The 21,092-nt window shown below is 32.2% G+C and overlaps 1 protein-coding gene across 1 annotated transcript; it reads right to left on the bottom strand.

The window, feature by feature from the left end:
• Positions 1-8,398: 8,398 nt before the first annotated feature.
• On the bottom strand, positions 8,399-20,579 carry LOC134717639 (microfibril-associated glycoprotein 4-like). The gene is made up of 7 exons (XM_063580133.1): positions 20,466-20,579; positions 19,793-19,864; positions 17,779-17,914; positions 16,016-16,155; positions 14,987-15,083; positions 13,666-13,830; positions 8,399-8,637 (listed from the first exon to the last, which is right to left on the bottom strand). Exons 1-7 carry the CDS (start codon positions 20,577-20,579, stop codon positions 8,399-8,401), a joined length of 963 nt encoding a protein of 320 aa, XP_063436203.1.
• Positions 20,580-21,092: the final 513 nt, after the last annotated feature.

Raw genomic sequence — 21,092 nt, 5'->3', positions numbered from 1 at the left:
CATGATTTACGTGTTATGTTGCGTTTATCTCTTTGATTATAAATTGTTGAATGAACTGTGCAGAATTCTATGTTTTTGCGTTATGTCTTTGGAAGTTGGCCCTAATCTGAGTATTTTTGTTTGAAGACTTTTTCAAATAAAATTGAGAACCGAAATGGGGAATTTATCAAAGAGACAACAACCCGACCATAGAAATAACAACAACAGAAGGTCACTAACAGGTCTTCAATGTAATGAGTAATTCCCTCACCCGGAGGCGTCCTTCAGGTGGCCCTTAAACAAATATATACTAGTTCAGTGATCATGAACGCCATACTAATTTCCAAATTGTACACAAAAAACTAAAATTAAAATAATACAAGACTAGCAATGACCAGAGGCTCCTGACTTGGGGCATTTGCCATGTATCAAACAGAAACATCCAACTTTCCATAAGAAACAAATGCCATCAGGAATATGCAGTTATTCCATTCAATGGTAAATTGAATCTTATTTGTTTTGTAAACCAAAATTTGTCGGACATTAGAAGACACTTAAATAATTCAGAAGTAATAAAAAAAAAATGTGTTTTAAAGAATTTTATTTTCGCTTGATCATCATAGTAGTTTCCTTGTATGAGTACTCAAATCCATGCCAAGCGTACCAGAACATCCCTGTTAGATTTTCTGCATGTCCATTAAGGTACTCTCCATTCAGGTTGGAATATCCACATGTGCTGTACCACCATGCTCCATTGTGTTTCGATGGACAATTATGTCCTTGGTTGTCACGGTCAAATGTGCTGTATGGCATTCCATTGGCAAAGGACAAGGTATCACCTGTAAAGAAAATAACATATGTGCTGTATGACATTCCATTGGCAAAGGACAAGGTATCACCTGTAAAGAAAATAACATATTTGCTGTATGGCATTCAATTGGCATAGGACAAGGAATCACCTGTATAGAAAATAACATATGTGCTGTATGTCATTCCATTGGCAAAGGACAAGGTATCACCTGTAAAGAAAATAACATATTTGCTGTATGGCATTCAATTGGCATAGGACAAGGAATCACCTGTAAAGAAAATAACATATGTGATGTATGACATTCCATTGGCAAAGGACAAGGTATCACCTGTAAAGAAAATAACATATGCACTGTATGTCATTCAATTGGCAAAGGACAAGGTATCACCTGTAAAGAAAATAACATATGTGCTGTATGTCATTCCATTGGCAAAGGACAAGGTATCACCTGTAAAGAAAATAACATATGTGCTGTATGACATTCCATTGGCAAAGGACAAGGTATCACCTGTAAAGAAAATAACATATGTGCTGTATGGCATTCAATTGACATAGGACAAGGAATCACCTTTAAAGAAAATAACAATAACATATGTGCTGTATGGCATTCAATTGACATAGGACAAGGTATCATCTTTAAAGAAAATAACATATGTGCTGTATGGCATTCAATTGGCATAGGACAAGGAATCACCTGTAAAGAAAATAACATATGTGCTGTTTGGCATTCAATTGGCAAAAGACAAGGTATCACCTGTAAAGAAAATAACATATGTGCTGTATGGCATTCCATTGGCAAAGGACAAGGTATCACCTGTAAAGAAAATAACATATGTGCTGTATGGCATTCCATTGGCATAGGACAAGGTATCACCTGTAAGGAAAATAACATATGTGCTGTATGGCATTGAATTGGCAAAGGACAAGGTATCACCTGTAAGGAAAATAACATATGTGCTGTATGGCATTCCATTGGCAAAGGACAAGGTATCACCTGTATAGAAAATAACATATGTGCTGTATGGCATTGTATTGGCATAGGACAAGGTATCACCTGTAAGGAAAATAACATATGTGCTGTATGTCATTCCATTGGCAAAGGACAAGGTATCACCTGTAAAGAAAATAACATATGTACTGTATGGCATTCCATTGGCAAAGGACAATGTATCACCTGTAAACAAAATAACATATGTGCTGGATGTCATTCCATTGGCAAAGGACAAGGTATCACCTGTAAAGAAAATAACATATGTGTTGTAAGGCATTCCATTGGCAAAGGACAAGGTATCACCTGTATAGAAAATAACATATGTGTTGTATGGCATTCCATTGGCATAGGACAAGGTATCACCTGTATAGAAAATAACATATGTGCTGTATGGCATACCATTGGCATAGGACAAGGTATCACCTGTAAAGAAAATAACATATGTGCTGTATGCCATTCCATTGGCAAAGGACAAGGTATCACCTGTAAAGAAAATAACATATGTACTGTATGGTATTCCATTGGCATAGGACAAGGTATCACCTGTAAAGAAAATAACATATGTGCTGTATGCCATTCCATTGGCAAAGGACAAGGTATCACCTGTAAAGAAAATAACATATGTACTGTATGGCATTCCATTGGCATAGGACAAGGTATCACCTGTAAAGAAAATAACATATGTACTGTATGGTATTCCATTGGCATAGGACAAGGTATCACCTGTAAAGAAAATAACATATGTGCTGTATTTCATTCCATTGGCAAAGGACAAGGTATCACCTGTAAAGAAAATAACATATATGTTGTATGTCATTCCATTTGCAAAGGACAAGGTATCACCTGTAAAGAAAAAAACATATGTGCTGTATGTCATTCCATTGGCAAAGGACAAGGTATCACCTGTAAAGAAAATAACATATGTGTTGTATGGCATTCCATTGGCAAAGGACAAGGTATCACCTGTATAGAAAATAACATATGTGCTGTATGGCATTCCATTGGCATAGGACAAGGTATCACCTGTATAGAAAATAACATATGTACTGTATGTCATTCCATTGGCAAAGGACAAGGTATCACCTGTAAAGAAAATAACATATGTGTTGTATGGCATTCCATTGGCAAAGGACAAGGTATCACCTGTAAAGAAAATAACATATGTGCTGTATGGCATTCCATTGGCAAAGGACAAGGTATCACCTGTATAGAAAATAACATATGTGCTGTATGGCATTCCATTGGCATAGGACAAGGTATCACCTGTATAGAAAATAACATATGTGCTGTATGGCATTCCATTGGCATAGGACAAGGTATCACCTGTAAAGAAAATAACATATGTGCTGTATGCCATTCCATTGGCAAAGGACAAGGTATCACCTGTAAAGAAAATAGCTCCCAATTGATACGATATTCCCGTGCTTGCATTTCCTATCATGATTTTCTTGATAGAGGGTTGCTGCTCATAAGGAAGCTATTAAACTAAGAGTTTCAAATTGTGAAGTTGAAATTGTCCCTTTGTTAATTTGTCGGACGCCTTCACGAGTTGGTTGACCGTTATGGAATAACCGTTTCATAAATGATATCGGATATGTTCCTTACGTCGTAACTACAATCCCCTTTCCTTTCATGAATGTGACCTACCGAATGAGACTATTTACCGGATTTGATATCTAATAAGCATAACGACGGGTGCCACATGTGAAGCAAGATCTGCTTACCCTTCTGGAGCACCTGAGCTCACCCCTAGTTTTTGATGGGGTTCGTGTTGTTTATTCTTTAGTTTTCTATGTTGTGTCAACGTGTACTATTGTTTGTCTTTTTTCATTTTCATTTTTAGCCATGGCGTTGTCAGTTTATTTTAGATTTATGAGTTTGACTGTCCCTTTGGTATCTTTCGTTCCTCTACTTGAAAGAGTTAAACAAGGTAAGTGCAATACAATTTCATTACTGAGTCTGATAAATCGATGAATCATGTGGCATGCTGAAGATCAGAGATAATCAATCACTTGTTTATAAATAAAGGCAGCAGTAGTATACCGGTGTTAAAAACTCATAAATCCATGGACAAAAACAAAATCGGGGTAACAAACTAAAACTGAGGGAAACTCATCAAATATATGAGGAGAACAACGACACAACATTAAATTGTAACACACACAGAAACGGTCTAAGCATTAGACAAAATCATATGAGAATAACAAATATAACATAAAAACCAAATACATTAATTTTGGATAGATAAGTACCGTGATATGTCTTATAGTAATGTGAATTCACACTCAAAAATAAGAGAAAACAAACGACACAACGGAATAACCATTCTAAAAATAAGGTTTGCAAAGAACGTATTCTTGAAGTGGACTATCTAAGAATAGGGATAATGATAATATGAGATTTCATTTCATAAGATTGAATCAACTGGTCGAACTGTTGACTCTCTTTCCAATTAAAACAAAACAGTTCTCCACTAGCTTTTAAAACTACAAAATGCAAGCCTAATAGAAAATGTGTTGAATTTATATAAACGCCCGCACTATTGTCATGTAGCGCCTATAAACGCATGCACAGTTGTCTTGAAGTGCAGCAAACGTTTCAAGATTTGTTAAGGACTATAAGAATTATGCTCAAAACTTAGTTAAAATACACCATATATATAGCTGTCGTGAACTATCTCCATATAAACAGGGTTTCAGACGTTCGCTTATTTACGACGAGTCCATATATAGACAGGAGTTCATAGATAAACTCATAAATGAAGTGTCCCGTTCGTCGTCTCATATCATACACTCAGTTCTTTTGTAAATGCGTTTAATAACACTGATAGGAATTTAATAATAATTATAATTATCACACACATCTTCAAATAGACTGCCTTAATGCAAGTTAAACATTAACTCCGCCCGATCAGTCGAAAGAATATTAGTAATAGACTTATGAAAAGAGTTATTTGATTATGCAAGCATCTGCCTATGCTTAACCGTAGATGGCTTTTTGTTTTCTGTTTTGATAAGTTTCTGTAAAACTCACAAGAACTGCATATCTCTTTTTACCTCTTATGACACCTAAGATAGTGTGCTCGGCATGTTTGTTATACCATAAAAAAGCGCTTGTCAGCAACAGAAATTTATTTTCTCAACGATCTGTATGCTAATTTGAATATAAACAATCACGTTTTCAAACATATCACATGAAATGGTGCCAGACTTAATTTGTAGTCAAGTAATCGTATAGGTCATGCCCGCATCACCTGCCAAACAAATCAAGGCTGACATGACGCAACAGAATATTTACAAGAAAACATTCAATAATTAATATATGAACAAAAACTGCGAAAAAATGTGTCTGACGTAAATAAAAACCTAGACAAAAAAGTGTTTATTAAACAAGTTGTGATGTTTAACTTATGTTGTTTAGACTTCGACTATTCTATATCAAAACATTGAAAAGCAGTTTATGCGTTTTGCTACATTCCAAATAACTAAATCTGTTTAGTAGAAACATTCACGCGCTGGAAATAAGCAAAGATATCCCAACTGTGATTTTGATTTAGAAACAATAAGGATAAACAACCCTATTGATTCATGTAAAATGAGCTTACTGATTTGATCAAATTTGATGAATACATCAACCTCAGACAACTTTCCTTTCAGTATAAATAACTAAATGTATTAATTATATTAAGAGACATGGGGCTGTATGTAAAACGTCCTGTATTGATATCAGGAATATTTGAGTTTAAAGAAATCGCCATAAGTGATTTCCTGGAAAACGTTTAAATCGAAGTAGACAAATCAATCGTCGTATAACATATTCTATTCTCTATGTTTAAATACAATATAAGAAACCATCAATCAATATCTAAACTTGATCAAACATTAAGTAGTAAATTACATGATATTTTGTAGGAGTGTTACACAATGTCGTTTTTCGGCAAATTCAATAAATGACTTCGTATAATTACAGTTTTTTTACAGTCATCAGAGACTGTTCCCGCGTATCGATTAACCAAAAAGTAAAATCACAAAAATACTGAACTCAGGGGAAAATCAATTTGGAAAGTCTATAATCACATGGCAAAATAAAAAAACAAAACGCATCAAAAACGAATGGACAAGAACTGTCATCTTCCTGACTTGGTACAGATAAAACATGACATTTCTTAAAATCACCAATATTAACAAAGGTATTAATTTTGTAAGTATGGTGGTTTTCAACCAGAGAGTTCAAATGCAAAGTAGAAAGTGTCCCTATGAAAATATCATGAACGTGACTATGAGTTTTTTCACAGTTATTTAATATCTGTTTCGCCAGATGACGACTGATAGATTCAATCGACGTAATCAAAATACCGTCAACTCTGCCTTGAATGTCACCTATCGAATTGATACGCTTGGCAAGAAAGTAGGAGTTACATGAGCCACAAGACGGGTGTCACATATGGAACCCCAAATATTGTTTGGGAGGTTTGTGTTACTCAATCTGTAGTTTTATATGTTGTGTTTTGTATACTGTTGCTTGTCTTGTTCGTTTTTTGCCTGGCTTTGTCAGTTTGTTTTCAATTATGAGTTTGATGTCCCTTTGATATAGTTTGTTACTATTTAAGTAGTAAAAGTTGTAGATCATGATAGTTAAATGTATCATGATAACAATTTCGTTCTATATATATATATACATTTATATCAATATTGGGCTGATAACCAATATCAGGGGCATCTCGTGCACAAAATCCATAATAGTGCCTCTCGTATATGTTACTTTCGGTATTTCCGGTATCGGTTGTTAACTTTTCCATTGTGACGTCAGATATTTTTTATGACGACTTCAAAATTTACGGGAACTGTATGTGGAGTTGGTTAGTACTTGCTAACAAATGCCATTGACAATTATGAATATTTTAAAGTATATACATTTATCACGTACTTTACATTAACTTGTAGGATCCTTAACTATAGATAATTTAGCTGATATGTAACAATAACATCTTCATGCCTTATATATCATGTACTGTAGTACGCCGCTAGATTAAAACTGACGTGGAAAGGTAACACATGCCCACCGAAAGCTCTTTTTTTTTAGAGCCCAGGTGGTCGTGGGGTCTAGCGAGACGGCTGCAGTGCAGGCGATTTGGTGTCACGATATTACAATAGCATGGGTTCGAATCCCGGCGCGGGAAGAACCAAAAATTTGCGAAAGCAAATTTACAGATCTAACATTGTTGGGTTGATGTTTAGACGAGTCATTTATATTTATGTATATACATTTATATTCATCATTTATATTCATCATATACTTAGCATTGATATGATAGCTTTTGCATATGTGTAATGAGCAGAAGAACACAAGCCATAACTTCCCAACCGGGCTGATAATCAATATCAGGGGCATCTCGTGCACAAAATCCATAATAGTGCCTCTCGTGTATGTTACATACGATATTTCCGGTATCGGTTGTTTACTTTTCCATTGTGACGTCAGATACTTTTTATGACGACGTCAAAATTTACGGGAACTGTATGTGGAGTTGGTTAGTACTTGCTAACAAATGCCTTTGACAATTATGAATATTTTAAAGTACAACAATCATGGAGTGATAATGATCATAAACTCTTCCAATTTTTCAATGTTTCAAAATACCTCTATAGGAAATAGTAACATTAATAAATATTGATGTAGTGATGTAAGTTGGGTAATTAAATGGTGTTGTTGCATTCATAATTTAACTTTTGTATAAAGTGTTTGACTGTTTGAGATATTCGTATACAATAAATCTAACTTAATTATCCATTCTGAGTGTCGTAACCGAATATTTTAATTGCATTCAAAATACAGAGGAGTATCTTGACTATTCAATCATATTTTAAAGTTAATACATTTATAAATAAAATATCTTCTTGCTAGTATCAAAAGATATTAAATATTTTGAAGTGACATTGTAGTTTCATAATCATTTCTTAGTATATCGTTTATACGAGATTAGTATTGAACTAAACATAAATACAAGGTTGTTTTCATATTCATCATTTCATTATAAATAAATAAAAAAAAGTACAAAGCAAGAAGTTTAAATAACTTTAATGATATCTGTGTTAAAAGAAAGTTTAACAAATAGAATGAAAACACTTTTATTCAACACGTTCGTAGTATTTCTACTAAAACATATATACAATTATTTTCTAATAAAGTTTTTAGATTCTTAGTAGCATGTTTTTATATACAAGCCAACAATTTTCTTTATATAAAAATAAATGTATTTTCCTTTACGTGTTATGTTGCGCCTATCTCTTGGATTTTCTTTAAATTTTCTGCATAGATTTTGTATCTAACTATTTTATTAGTTGATGAACGAAATGTGGAAAATTCTATGTATTTGCGTTATGTTTTAGGAAATTGTCCCTAATCTGAGTACTTTTGTTTGAAGATTTTTCCCAACCTCATTTGCCATTTATCAAATAGAAACGTCAATCTCTGCATAAGAAACAAATGCCATCAGGAATATACAGGTATTCCATTCAATGGATTCTTATTTGTTTTGGAAAACAAACTATGTTGGACATTAGAAGATTCTTAAATAATTCAAAGGTAATCAGAATTACTATTTTTTTAAAGAATTTTTATTTTCGCTTGATCATCATAGTAGTTTCCTTGTATGAGTACTCAAATCCATGCCAAGCGTACCAGAACATCCCTGTTAGATTTTCTGCATGTCCATTAAGGTACTCTCCGTTCAGGTTGGAATATCCACATGTGCTGTACCACCATGCTCCATTGTGTTTCGATGGACAATTATGTCCTTGGTTGTCACGGTCAAATGTGCTGTATGGCATTCCATTGGCAAAGGACAAGGTATCACCTGTAAAGAAAATAACATATGATGAAAATTAGGCATAACAGGGAAATGTGCTGTATGGCATTCCATTGGCAAAAGACAAGGTATCACCTATAATGAAAATAACATGAATCAAAATAGGCATAACAGGGAAATGTTCCGTCACTACAGGTTTTAAGAGACTGTCCTAGAAAATATCAGGCAAATCCTATGATATGGTAGGCACTATACTATATTGGTACTGATAGTGTTACTTGTTTCAATGCTACACTTAAAAACACTTACCTAACATACCTTCTTAAATTGAACGCATCAAACATGTTTTCCTTTCAATATGAACATGATGAATTTCCATACAAAATTTTGTAATGGAATCATTTAAACATAATCGTATTTACATTTTGATGGCAGACGCAGAACAATTACATTTTTATCAATTTGAAAGGGTTAAACAAAGTAAGTGCAATATAACTGAGTCTGATAAAGCGATGAATCATGTGCCATGCTAAAGATAAGAGAAAAGCATGCACTTGTTTATAAATACCATGCAGAAAATAAGGTTTGCAAAGAACGTATTCTTTAAGTGGACTATCTACGAATAGGGAGAGTGATAATATGAGATTTCATTTCATAGGATTGAATCAACTGGTCGAACTGTTGACTCTCTTTCCAATAAAAACAAAACAGTTCTCCACTAGCTTTTAAAATTACAAAATGCAAGCATAATAGAAAATGTGTTGAATTTATATAAACGCCTGCACTATTGTCATGTAGCGCCTATAAACGAATGCACAGTTGTCTTGAAGTGCAGCAAACGTTTCCATATTTTTTAAGGACTATAAGAATAATGCTCAAAACTTATTTGAAATACACCATATATATAGCTGTCGTGAACTATCTCTATATAAACGGGGGTTTCAGACGTTCGCTTATTTAAGATATATAGACAGGAGTTCATAGATAAACTCATCAATGAAGTGTCCCGTTAGTCGTCTCATATCATACACTCAGTTCTTTTGTACATGCTTTTAATGACACTAATAGGAATTTAATAATAATTATGATTATCACAAACATCTTCAAATAGACTGCCCTAATGCAAGTTAAAACACAAACTCCGCCCGATCAGTCGAAATAACATTAGTAATAGACTTATGAAAAGAGTTGTTTGATTATGCAAACATCTGCCTATGCTTAACCGTAGATGACTTTTTGTTTTATGATTTGATAAGTTTCTGTAAAACTCACAAGAACTGCATATCTCTTTTTACCTCTTATGACACCTAAGATAGTGTGCTCGGCATGTTTGTTATACCATAAAAAAAAAAGCGCTTCTCAGCGTCAGAAATTAATTTTTCTCAACGATCTGTATGCTAATTTGAATATTAACAATCACGTTTTCAAACATGTCACATGAAATGGTGCCAGACTGAATTTGTGGTCAAGTAATCGTATAGGTCATGCCCGCATCACCTGCCAAACGAATCAAGGCTGACATGACGCAACAGAATATTTACAACAAAACATTCAATAATTAATATATGAACAAAAACTGAGAAAAATGTGTCTGACGTAAATAAAAACCTAGACAAAAAGTGTTTATTAAACAAGTTGTGATGTTTAACTAATGTTGTTTAGACTTCAACTATTCTATATCATAACACTGAAAAGCAGTTTATGCTTTTTGCTACATTCCAATTAACGTAATCTGTTTAATAGAAACATTCACGCGCTGGAAATAATCAAAGATATTCCAACTGTGATTTTGATTTAGAAACAATAAGGATAAACAACCCTATGGATTCATGTAAAATTAGCTTACTGATTTGATCAAATTGATGAATACATCAACCTAAGACAACTTTTCTTTCGGTATAAATAACTAAATATATTTATAAAATTAAGAGATAAGAGGGCGTATGTTAAACTTCCTGTAATGATATCAGGAATATTTTAGTTTAAAGAAATCGTCATAAGTGGTTTCCTGGAAAACGTTTAACTCGAAGTAAGCGAACCAATCGTTGTATAAAATATTCTATCTTTATGTTTAAATACTAATATAAGTAACAATCAATCATTATCTTAACTTGATCAAACATAAAGTATTAAATCAAATGATATTTTGTAGGAGTGTTACACAATCATGTTTTTCCGCAAATTCAATAAAAGACTGCGTATAATTACAGATTTGTTTTCAACATAGACTGTTCCCGCGTATTATAAACCGAACGTTTATACATGACATTTCTGAAAATTACCAATATTAACAAAGGCATTAATTTTGTAAATTTATCTAATGAATTAATTTGCTCTATTTTTCACTGGGTCGATTCCGCTGCTGGTGGAGATTTATTTCCCCGAGGGTATCACAAGCCCAGTAGTCAGCACTGTTTGTGCTGACATTAATCATCATTGATATTGTTATATTTATAACTGTTTACAAAATTTTGATTTTTTTTGAAATACTAAGGCTTTTCTACCTCAGGCATAAATTACCTAAGCTGTATTTGGCAAAACTTTTAGGAATTTTGGTCCTTAATGCTCTTAAACGTCGTATTTTATTTGGCCTTTTTAACTTTTTTGGATTCGAGCGTCACTGATGAGTCTTTTGCTGACGAAACGCGCATCTCGCGTATATATAAAATTTAGTCCTGGTGTCTATAATGAGTTTATTTATTGGTTACATGTAGTACTTTCTAACAATTGCCAATGACAATTATGAATTATTTTAAAGTACAACAAACATGGTCTTTTGTGGATAGTTGTCTCATTGGCAATCAAGTTTCAAAATGCCTCTATAGTAAATAGTGACATAAATAAATATGGATGTTGCGATGTTATTGTTGGTAATTAAAGTGTATTTGTTGGATCCCTAATTTAACTGTTGTATAAAGTTTTTGACTGTTTTAGTTATTCTATTCGTTAATTTAAAATACATTAAACAATTGTCGGAAGTGTATGATCAAGCGATTAGTACATAGCCTTTTCCATATCGGCCCGGGTATCATCACACGACCAACTACGTCTCGGGTAGATATGGGGGTCTCGGGATGATATCCGGGCCGATAGGAAAAGGCCATGTATTAATATATATATATATATATATATATTACCGTGAGCAAATCAAGTTATTTGCGCGGATATTTGTCTTATTGCGTTAATCTTCTTCACTTTCCATTTAGGCGTTTTCTATGCCGATTTTCATTACTGCAAGTTAATGTACAGTATAATAATACTAAAGGGACAATCAACATCTCAATCCATGAATCAAATAAACTTAGTTAAAACCATGAACAAAGAAAATTAGTCCAAGAGAAGATCAACAGTCCACAGCACAGCATGAAAACTATAACGATATAAAACAGCGAATGATCTTATGAGGTCAGGAAGGGTATTCAATTTTTTAATTTTCTTATTTTACAACTGCTTATAGTGTTTTACAAACACAATGACCTGCATTTGTATTTTAAAAGCTTACGTTGAAAAATACTCAAAGCATATTTTATTCAAATAATTAAAGAGATTAAACTTCTAAACACATTATATATATCTACTACTATTTATACCTAAACAAGAAGCAGCGGCATTATATCTGGTTCGTTTACATCCCACTTAAAACAACCAAGTATTTCTAAACAAGGTTACTTATATCAATTTAGCCTACGATTTAGTCGCAAAGTCATGTTTGCATTTGAACTTGATTACGAAATTGTATATATTCTTTTCGAACTTTAAATATCCCTTCTTTAATTATGGAAAATTATTCTCCCCCTGATATTGATAATTAGCGATGTGCTATCTTAACATAGACCAACTAAATGATCGCTATTTGCAGATGGCAGATTTTTTGGGCAACTGCAAACACTTCAATAGAAGGCTGTTCTATGAAGAATAATACATAATTGCATCTTTTAAAATTTCAAAACAAATATTCCTCCACCTTAAACATATACATTTATCTATTTTTTTTAGCATACAAATATCAATCCTCCAAGATATATTTTGCTTTTGGAACAATTTTACATTTTCTTAGGATTTGTGATTAATTTAAATTTTTGGAAAATATTGCGCATGTATCCTCATATTTTTTGTTTGATTTTTAAATAATGTATCGTGTTATATAAAGTTCATATGATCTTTTGGAATAGTTGATGGTACAAGAATAGGAAAATTGCTTTTTATATTGTACTCGAAAATATTGGAATGTTTTTTCATGACCCTTGACCATGATTTAACAGAAAATGCACCGTCTGATGTTTTTAAGATCGGACAATACAAGATTCATGAGTCTATAAGCTTTCGAATGATATATAATACAGCCGTGCGTTAGGTGGGTGCATTTAGGTCGTTAAATAGGCGTCTTTGTTGGAATAAGTCACTCGCCTATTAATTGATAAACTCAAGAACACTTACCGTTAACTTAATGATTTTTTTGTCAAATAATAGGGATTGTTTTTATTTAACGACGAAATGTATGCAAAGAAATGTATTTTCAACATGTAAGATATACACATTAATGTCCTACCATTAACTTAAAATTTCAGTATTACACGGGAAACTGTGTAAAACAATTTTAGACAAAACAGATCATTGTTTGTTCTCTGGTGTTAATTTTCTGTTTTATTGCGTTAACCAGAAATAAGAAAATATGGTATGAGTTCAAATGCGACAAATCTTCATCGAGTTCACAGCGTTCATTTGTCATCATCTTACTGTGTTTTTATATGCAACGTTTTAGCTATTTCCCTGTCTGCAGTAATTATGATTTCAATTGACGTAATATATGTCTTACTAGTACATATAATATATTAAAAGCAATGATTTAGCTACCACACATTTTTGTAAACATTCACTATTCCTCAATAATTACAATGTTGGAAGTTTGGCTACACAGATAGCAATATAGAATATCCCAATATTACAGTTATATTGTGAAACGAGTCACTATTTCGATACGATCTATGTAAACCTATCAGTTTAACAATGTTATTTGGCCTTACGGCATGATCTTTATTGAACTACATTTTAAACCAATAACAACAGTATATATACCTGCAGTTCCGGTATACTCTGACACATACAAGCGATAGAAATGTCTTTCGTCACCAATCGACACATAAGAGTAGTTTGCTGTTCTCGTCTCACCTGCAAAGTCTTCTAACACAACCACCATATCGTGTGCACTTGATCGAGATATAAAATGGATGTTGTCATTCCCTGGTAATATAAGATTTAAAGCTAGTCATATGTTTGTTTCTGCTTTCTGTTCAGTATTTTGTTGGCGAGGGAGGAGGTTGGTTAGATTGGGAAGGTGAGGGTCTATGCCAAGCACCCATTGGATATATTATTTCAATCTGTGATTTCTCAATTGTTGCTTGATATCTTTCAAATTGTTTAACATTTGGCTAATATACAAGCTACCCAATTAAAAAAATGGCTTCATCAATTTGGTACGTGCGTCGAACTTTTCTATATTCATCGTCATACGGAAGGATCAATAACCATGGATATGAATGTACTGAAAAAATGATATACTGAATGACCGTATGAGAACAATAAAATAATAGTTAAATCGAACGATCACCAACTCTGTAGAAATGGAAAAACGCTTAGTCTTTAAATAAAGGCAACAGTAGTATACAACTGTTCACAATTCATAATTGAGAAAAAAAACATATCCGGGTTACAAACTAAAACTGAGGGAAACACAAATATAAGAGAACTACGACACAACAGAAACTATAAAATATAAGTCACAAACCGATACGAGATATAATTAAATTGTCAATAAGGAAACTGTTCATCTAAGAAAAATACAAGTTATCGAATAGTCTTCATCAATTAGCAAACCACATTCCATAGTATAAGCATTGACAAATTCATAGATGAAATATGAACAGGTTCATACTAATGTGTTGGGTTTCTTTTCTTTATTTAATATTTTTGTTAATACTGTACATGTTTTAGTAATCATTGTTTAACATACTTTACATCGTGCATTTACTAACATTTGGAAGCAGTAAAGAAAGAAAGTCAGGCAGCCTTTTTTTTAATATTTTATGGACACTATTTTACTGCTTGTCCTGCAGATATCGTCTGTCATAAAGACCAATCGACAGTAAACACACATATATTCGCGATCATTCATTACATAAATACATTATTGTTTCAGTATTAAAACTGGTCTAATCACTTGTTTCGTCTGTTACACCTCGCTAGGATTCCTTTTTTTCAGAAATAATTTTGATATGGAAGATTTAGAATACGATTTATGAAAAAGATCTATCAGACCAACTAAAATTACCAAGTTTTGTGGTAAGACATCCAATGTAATGTTAAATGATAGTTTAAACCTGTTTTGACGTGAACTTACCTAACCAGTATTCGGTAGAAGCTGATCCAAATCCTTTCTTATAATCTGCCCAGTTTCTATAAAAGTCAACCGCACCATTCATCCGTCTTTGTATTACCTATAGAAATAAACAAAACACATTTAGAAAAAAACATACAATCTGACTTCAGGTAACATGACTTTTGATTCTATAAATACCCCCTGAAAGGTAAAAATAAGTTTTAAATGGACGAGTATTGAAGACAAACTTTTCTAAGATTATTGTTGATAGGGATATATATTTAGATTGTCTCGTTAATGTTACAAAACTTATTTAATAAGTGCATCGAAAACTGTCCTGACCATGTGCTGTGATATCTACTTTTTAAATAATTTAGAATTCTGGGTAGTAATTAATTTAGATTAATATTTGGAGATTCTTTTTGAACATGTCTCCAGGATATATAGTTGCTTATTATTCGGTGACACCATGGTAATTGATACTTGAACTTCTGCTTAAGAATATTTTATTGTGTGCGTTATATGAGGTCATAATAATAAAATTGGCTCATCGTTTACAATTTGATAAAACGGTAAAAAGGAATAGCAATAGTTAAGATTTTTCTGTTTTGATTTGATGAATAATTCTTTTATTAAATGATTTTTAATTGTAAAAGTGACGTGCGTTGTGCCAAATAATTTGAAAAGTTTCGTTAATTTATAGTGATCAAGATAATAACAAATGCTGACCATTGTTTTCCTATTTGTTTTACATGTTTACCTTTTATGTTTGTTTGTTTTGTTAACATACGTTTTTAAAAAAATGGCATTTTATAAGAATGTCATACAAGTGAGAGGTTTTGCTAGCTATTTAACCATGTTTAATCCACCATCGTTTGCATACAAAAATGCATGTACCAGATATAAATATCACAGTTGTATTCATTCGTTTGATGTGTTTGAGCTTTTGGTTTTGTTATTTTCCTTGGTGTTTCTTAGTGTTCATTATTTTGTGATTTTACTTTTTATACATGCAGTAATGGCGGATTATATTTTTAACATATTATATACCGTCCATATTCCTCTTCTGTCTAATATACAGTACACTGGTATTGGTTTGAATGGACCAGATGGGTATATCATAAATACTCCGTTGGCGTTTATGTTCTTTATTTCTGAACATTCAGTTGGAAACATGTCTAAACTCCCACCTGTAAAAGAGGGACGAAATATACCAAAGGGACAGTAAAACACATAAATCTTTAATAAACTGACAACGCCATGGCTAAAAACAACAAAGACAAACAGACAAACAATAGTACAAGTACACATGATACAACATAGAAAACTAAATAATAAACAACACGAACCCCACCAAAAACTAGGGGTGATCTCAAGTGCTCCGGAAGGGTAAGTAGATTCTGCCCCACATCTGGCATCGTCGTGTTGCTTATGTGATAACTAATCCGGAAATGGTTTTATTAGGTAGGTCACATTCATGAAAGGGAAGGGGATTGTAGTTACGACGTAAGGAACATATCCGATATCATTTGTGAAATGGTTATTCCATAACGGTCAAACCAAATCTTGATGGCGTTCGTAAAATTTACGAAGGGATGATTTCAAAAAGTGTAAAAGTATAGAGATAATAACAGAATAGTGATGCGAAATTGCATCTCATCAAAAATCTGATTAACAAATTTGTTTTCGTTGAAAATTAAACCTTACATTTGACAATAACTCAGTGAATCAAGTACAAGTCTCGACATTATTTAATCCCTAAACATTTATAATAAGGAAGCAAAAGAATATTTGATATCTAACCAGGACATAAAATCAAAATAAGCACAGTAAAAAAACAGACAATAAAAGCAAAGGAACAGCGCTTTAAATGTCGTTGTTTATCTGAAAGAATGAGACTTCACTTCAAGTTAAAGACTACCTCTAACAACTGAATCTGTCAGAGCAGTTCCTGTATCAGGATCTATATCCTGTCAATGGTGACTGTATGTTGTGTGCACTCATGGGCGTAACGTCTTATTTGTGATTCATAATCACATTTCGATGACATAGGAGGAATGTCAATGCTATAAAATAGAAGGTTGATTTCATCGTGTTTGTTCAAGTTTTTTTGTTTAAGTAATGTATTACTGTCAAAATCAAAAACAACAATTTCAAGATAGAAAATTACTTTCTACCGTTAGTATCATAATGAATGTCAAATGTATTGAAATATTTAAAATGCAGATCCTCATTAAAATGTATGAGTTTTTATTGACAGAAAATCAAGAATATATATATAGGTGAAGTTAAAAAATAATTTATGCTTTTTTAATCTTTTTTTAATCTTTTGTTATGTTCTTTATTAATAAACTGCTTGGCATGCAAACAACAACAAGCAGCCATTAGGGATGCATAGTTAGTAATCTGGTGAATAAATTACTCGTTTCTAAACAAGAAAGTGTTATCATTTATTTGTATCTATCATGTCTATATCGACCTAGATTTGTTTGCGGTTTTGCTTTTATAATACAATATTTTCACTGCATACTAAAACATTATGTCGTATTTATGCAATACTGTAAACCAACTTATTTTTCCGCGAGCGATTTATTTTCGCGACTTTCGCGAGTGGAAAAATAACGCGAATATAAATCGTCGCGAATATGTCAATCATTGATCGTTCCTTAATAACCATCATCAAGTAAATCAGATAATCGCGAAAGTAAATATCCGCGAAGTGGTCAAGAAAGGGTAAAACGCGAAATAAAGTATCCACGAAAATAAGTTGGTTTACAGTACTCTAGTGACTTCAAAACGTTAACATATGTTACCTCCATTATCATTATGGTCGCAAACTAAGTCCATATTACATATATTTGTATTGTTGCAACAGCTTTGACATACAATGTGATGACCTTCGTCTGCTCTTTTACCGATAGGAGGTAAACCACTGCCTCCCGGACATAACTAAAACATTCAAACATTGTAGTCAAGTAAAACCACCATAAAATCTGAATCAAGTTATTCAAGACATATAGCATGACAATAAAATCAGAATATGCTCGTTTATATAGTAATGAATCAACGCCCCTCATTTCTTTGAAACCGCCTCGGTAATGTTGTTACAGCTTGTTCGCGTCGGGTGCAGGGGGTCATAGGTGTAAACCCAGTTGAGGTCAAAGTTTGAAAGTGAGTATTTAGTTGTTCTCATCCAAGAACTGCACATAAAGGGGTTATTAAAACAGAGAGAGTGGTTATGATTTCATACTTAAACAGGGCAATCCAACTTTTAGAAAAAAACAATATACGTTGTAATGAATGTTTAAGTTACCTTAAGAATTTAAAAAAAAAAAAAAAAAAAATTTGAGACCTATAGTTAACATTTTATTTCACATATCTTAAATGGCCGTATTTTCCATAAAAATACTTAGTGATATTGATTGTTGTAATATAATATTTTTAGTATCTATTGATACATGCTCAAAAATATTATAAAAATGATAGGTCACCGCGCATTTTCTCAAGCTACAGGTTGTGACAAAATGACAAATTTTGTATGGATTATACAGGAAAAAAACACCATTTTGTGAATAGAAACTAAACAAAATGATAGAATTGTAAAATAAATAAGGAAAAGATTGCTTTCATACAATGCTTTGAGAATATCAAAAGAAAAGATAGGGTCACCGTACGTTTTTTCCGGCAAAAAGACAAAATAGGAAAATTTCATGTAGAGTCCTTCAGAAAATGCACTCTTTTAGATTTACCTCCCCTTAAAATGCCAATTTGAAAATATTCAAAAACAGCCAAAAATAATCTACACTTGTAAAAATATTATTATTTCTAAGTTATATTCTTATAAATTGGTTCTTTTAAATGAAATTTCACATTAAATATCTGAATTCCTGAATAAAATTTTGCTAACTTGATAGAAAATATGGACCTTAGATTCTCTGTTTTTTACAATCCAAGATGGCGAAAGACACCCATACTACCTTAAGTGATTTGATACATGACTTGAACATCAAAAATACATGTAATAATATTAAAAAAAAACACATCAGAAACGTGCTTTTACTTTCTAAATATTTTATCGAAAGAGAGGCAATGGGCTTTTTAAAAAGAATGTTAAAAATAGTTTCAGAATAGAGGTAAATGTCCTTTAAAAAGAGGGAAAAATACTTTTCGAAACAAATCCTCATTTCTGCAGGTTATTGATTTTTTGTTTCATGATTGAATACGTTCCAATGAAAAAGACCCTTAATATTATAATCATAATGATAGTCAATAATTATATGGATATGTACTTTTTAACTATGTCGGTGAATTGAAAAATGTTAAGTGCTTATGCTAAAATGCAAAAATAATGCTGTTCCTTTGCTTTTTGCTTGTTTGGGAGCTTTTTTCTGTGCATTTTCCGATTTTTTGTCAAGGATGCATACCATCCATCCTTGTTTTTCTTTTATCACAATTGAGGGCACAACTAAGTGCTTAGAGTACAGTTTTTAAAGATCATGATAGCGTGTTGATGTAATTTTGGTTATTTTTGAAAATCATTAATTCAGTGTCAATGACGTATATTTCCTTCTTATAGATTACTTGATTTCTAAATTAATGTTTACTCCATAAGTACACTTTATATTTAGATTTGAAACTGCATAACAAGAGTTGACACCTAATAATCGACAGACTTGATCTATGTATTTGTAGATTGAGAATTCGCTTTCAAAAACACAAAACGTCACATTATAGCACTTACAGGGTTCCCACTAACTGAACTCAAAGTCACAGTTAATGGAACCACTTCGCTGTTTATTTTTATCACTTATTTGTACATTTACTTACTTCTGGATAATTACAGCCAAAGTCAAAGTGATTGACATTGTTCTCTGTTGTGTAATTGTGCATAAAACAAACCTGTAATTGATACATAATAGTTAATTTTAGTATTGGTAATTTTTGTTAGCTTAAGACATTCCTTTTTTTGTGTTTTTTTTTCAATATTCAAATTGCAAAACAAAATTACTGCTTTCCTATGTATACTTTTATGCCTCTTCTTTTAAACTTTCAGAATTCATTCACCTTGGCAATCGTATCAAATATGCTCTAGAAAAAAATAGTTATTAAGTATTTACACTACCACGTTCAGGCGTTTTCTCATTCATATTACAGGAATCCAGAATCAATTGATCACAAAGTTGAAAATGTGCATCTTCAATTCTTTTTCTAACATATATGTTACATTCAACTTGACAAAATATAGTAGTCAAGTGCTTACACTGCAACTTTCAGACGTTTTCCTATTTATAGCGTTAATAACATTATAAGGAAACCACGATGAATCAATATATTTATCACAAAGTCGATAATTAGCTTTTTCAATTCTTTTCCAATTGTGCAATTGTACGTTGATCAGTAGAAAATGATGACAAGAACACAATTAATTATTTAAGCTTAATTTTTCTTTTTCATTTATTGACCATATTGTGTGGATTCATTTTGCCAAATGCGTACGAACCTCTTCAGGATGACATGTTATTGTCTCTCTGCACATAAAAGGGTTAGATATACCGTTACATGACAGACACTGTTGTCCACAATCTAAATAAATATAAACAAAATTGTTGACCATAGTCTAAGTAAGAACATTTAGTTGTCCAAAATCTAGACATAGACATTGATATGCACTTGTTATCTCTAATCTGAAAAAATAATGTATTATCATAGTCTAATGGCATAGTTATATTGATAACAACTATTTATAATATCATAGTTTGTGAAAGAATGAGGTCATACCTGGAGTATTTTCAAATTAACAGCTTTGAAATACCAACATTATTTTGTTCTATTACTTTGAGAAAACAGTTTACATAAGTGAAAAAAATATTTGCATATGTTCAACATAATTCCAAAAAACCTGTTTCCGTTCATTGTCTACATATTTGTGAAAACAAATTATAATGATTCTCATCATCGATCGAACGATATCAGGTGACTCCCCTTGTCTTGACACTTATACGGTGATTTTTGTTTCACAGATTCTAGTACAAAAACTGTATCATAAATCAAATTAAATTAAACAAACAAGTTACTTTTTGTTACATTTTACTCCTTTTTACTTTCACACGTATTTCGAAATATTAAT

This window comes from Mytilus trossulus, chromosome 5, assembly GCF_036588685.1.
Source record: "Mytilus trossulus isolate FHL-02 chromosome 5, PNRI_Mtr1.1.1.hap1, whole genome shotgun sequence".
Classification (NCBI taxonomy): domain Eukaryota; kingdom Metazoa; phylum Mollusca; class Bivalvia; order Mytilida; family Mytilidae; genus Mytilus; species Mytilus trossulus.
The sequence above is the reverse complement of the archived record's forward strand: the minus strand, read 5'-3'. Positions and strand labels throughout refer to the sequence as shown.

Bases quoted from the DNA above. Each gene is read 5' to 3' on its own strand.
- LOC134717639 (XM_063580133.1), bottom strand. From the start codon at position 20,579: ATGGTCAACAATTTTGTTTATATTTATTTAGATTGTGGACAACAGTGT. The intron at 15,084-16,015 runs GTATATAATATG...TTATTTCTATAG, and splicing joins ACAGAAGAGGAATATGGACG to GTAATACAAAGACGGATGAA. The intron at 13,831-14,986 runs GTAAGTTCACGT...TTATATTACCAG, and splicing joins TTCTACCGAATACTGGTTAG to GGAATGACAACATCCATTTT.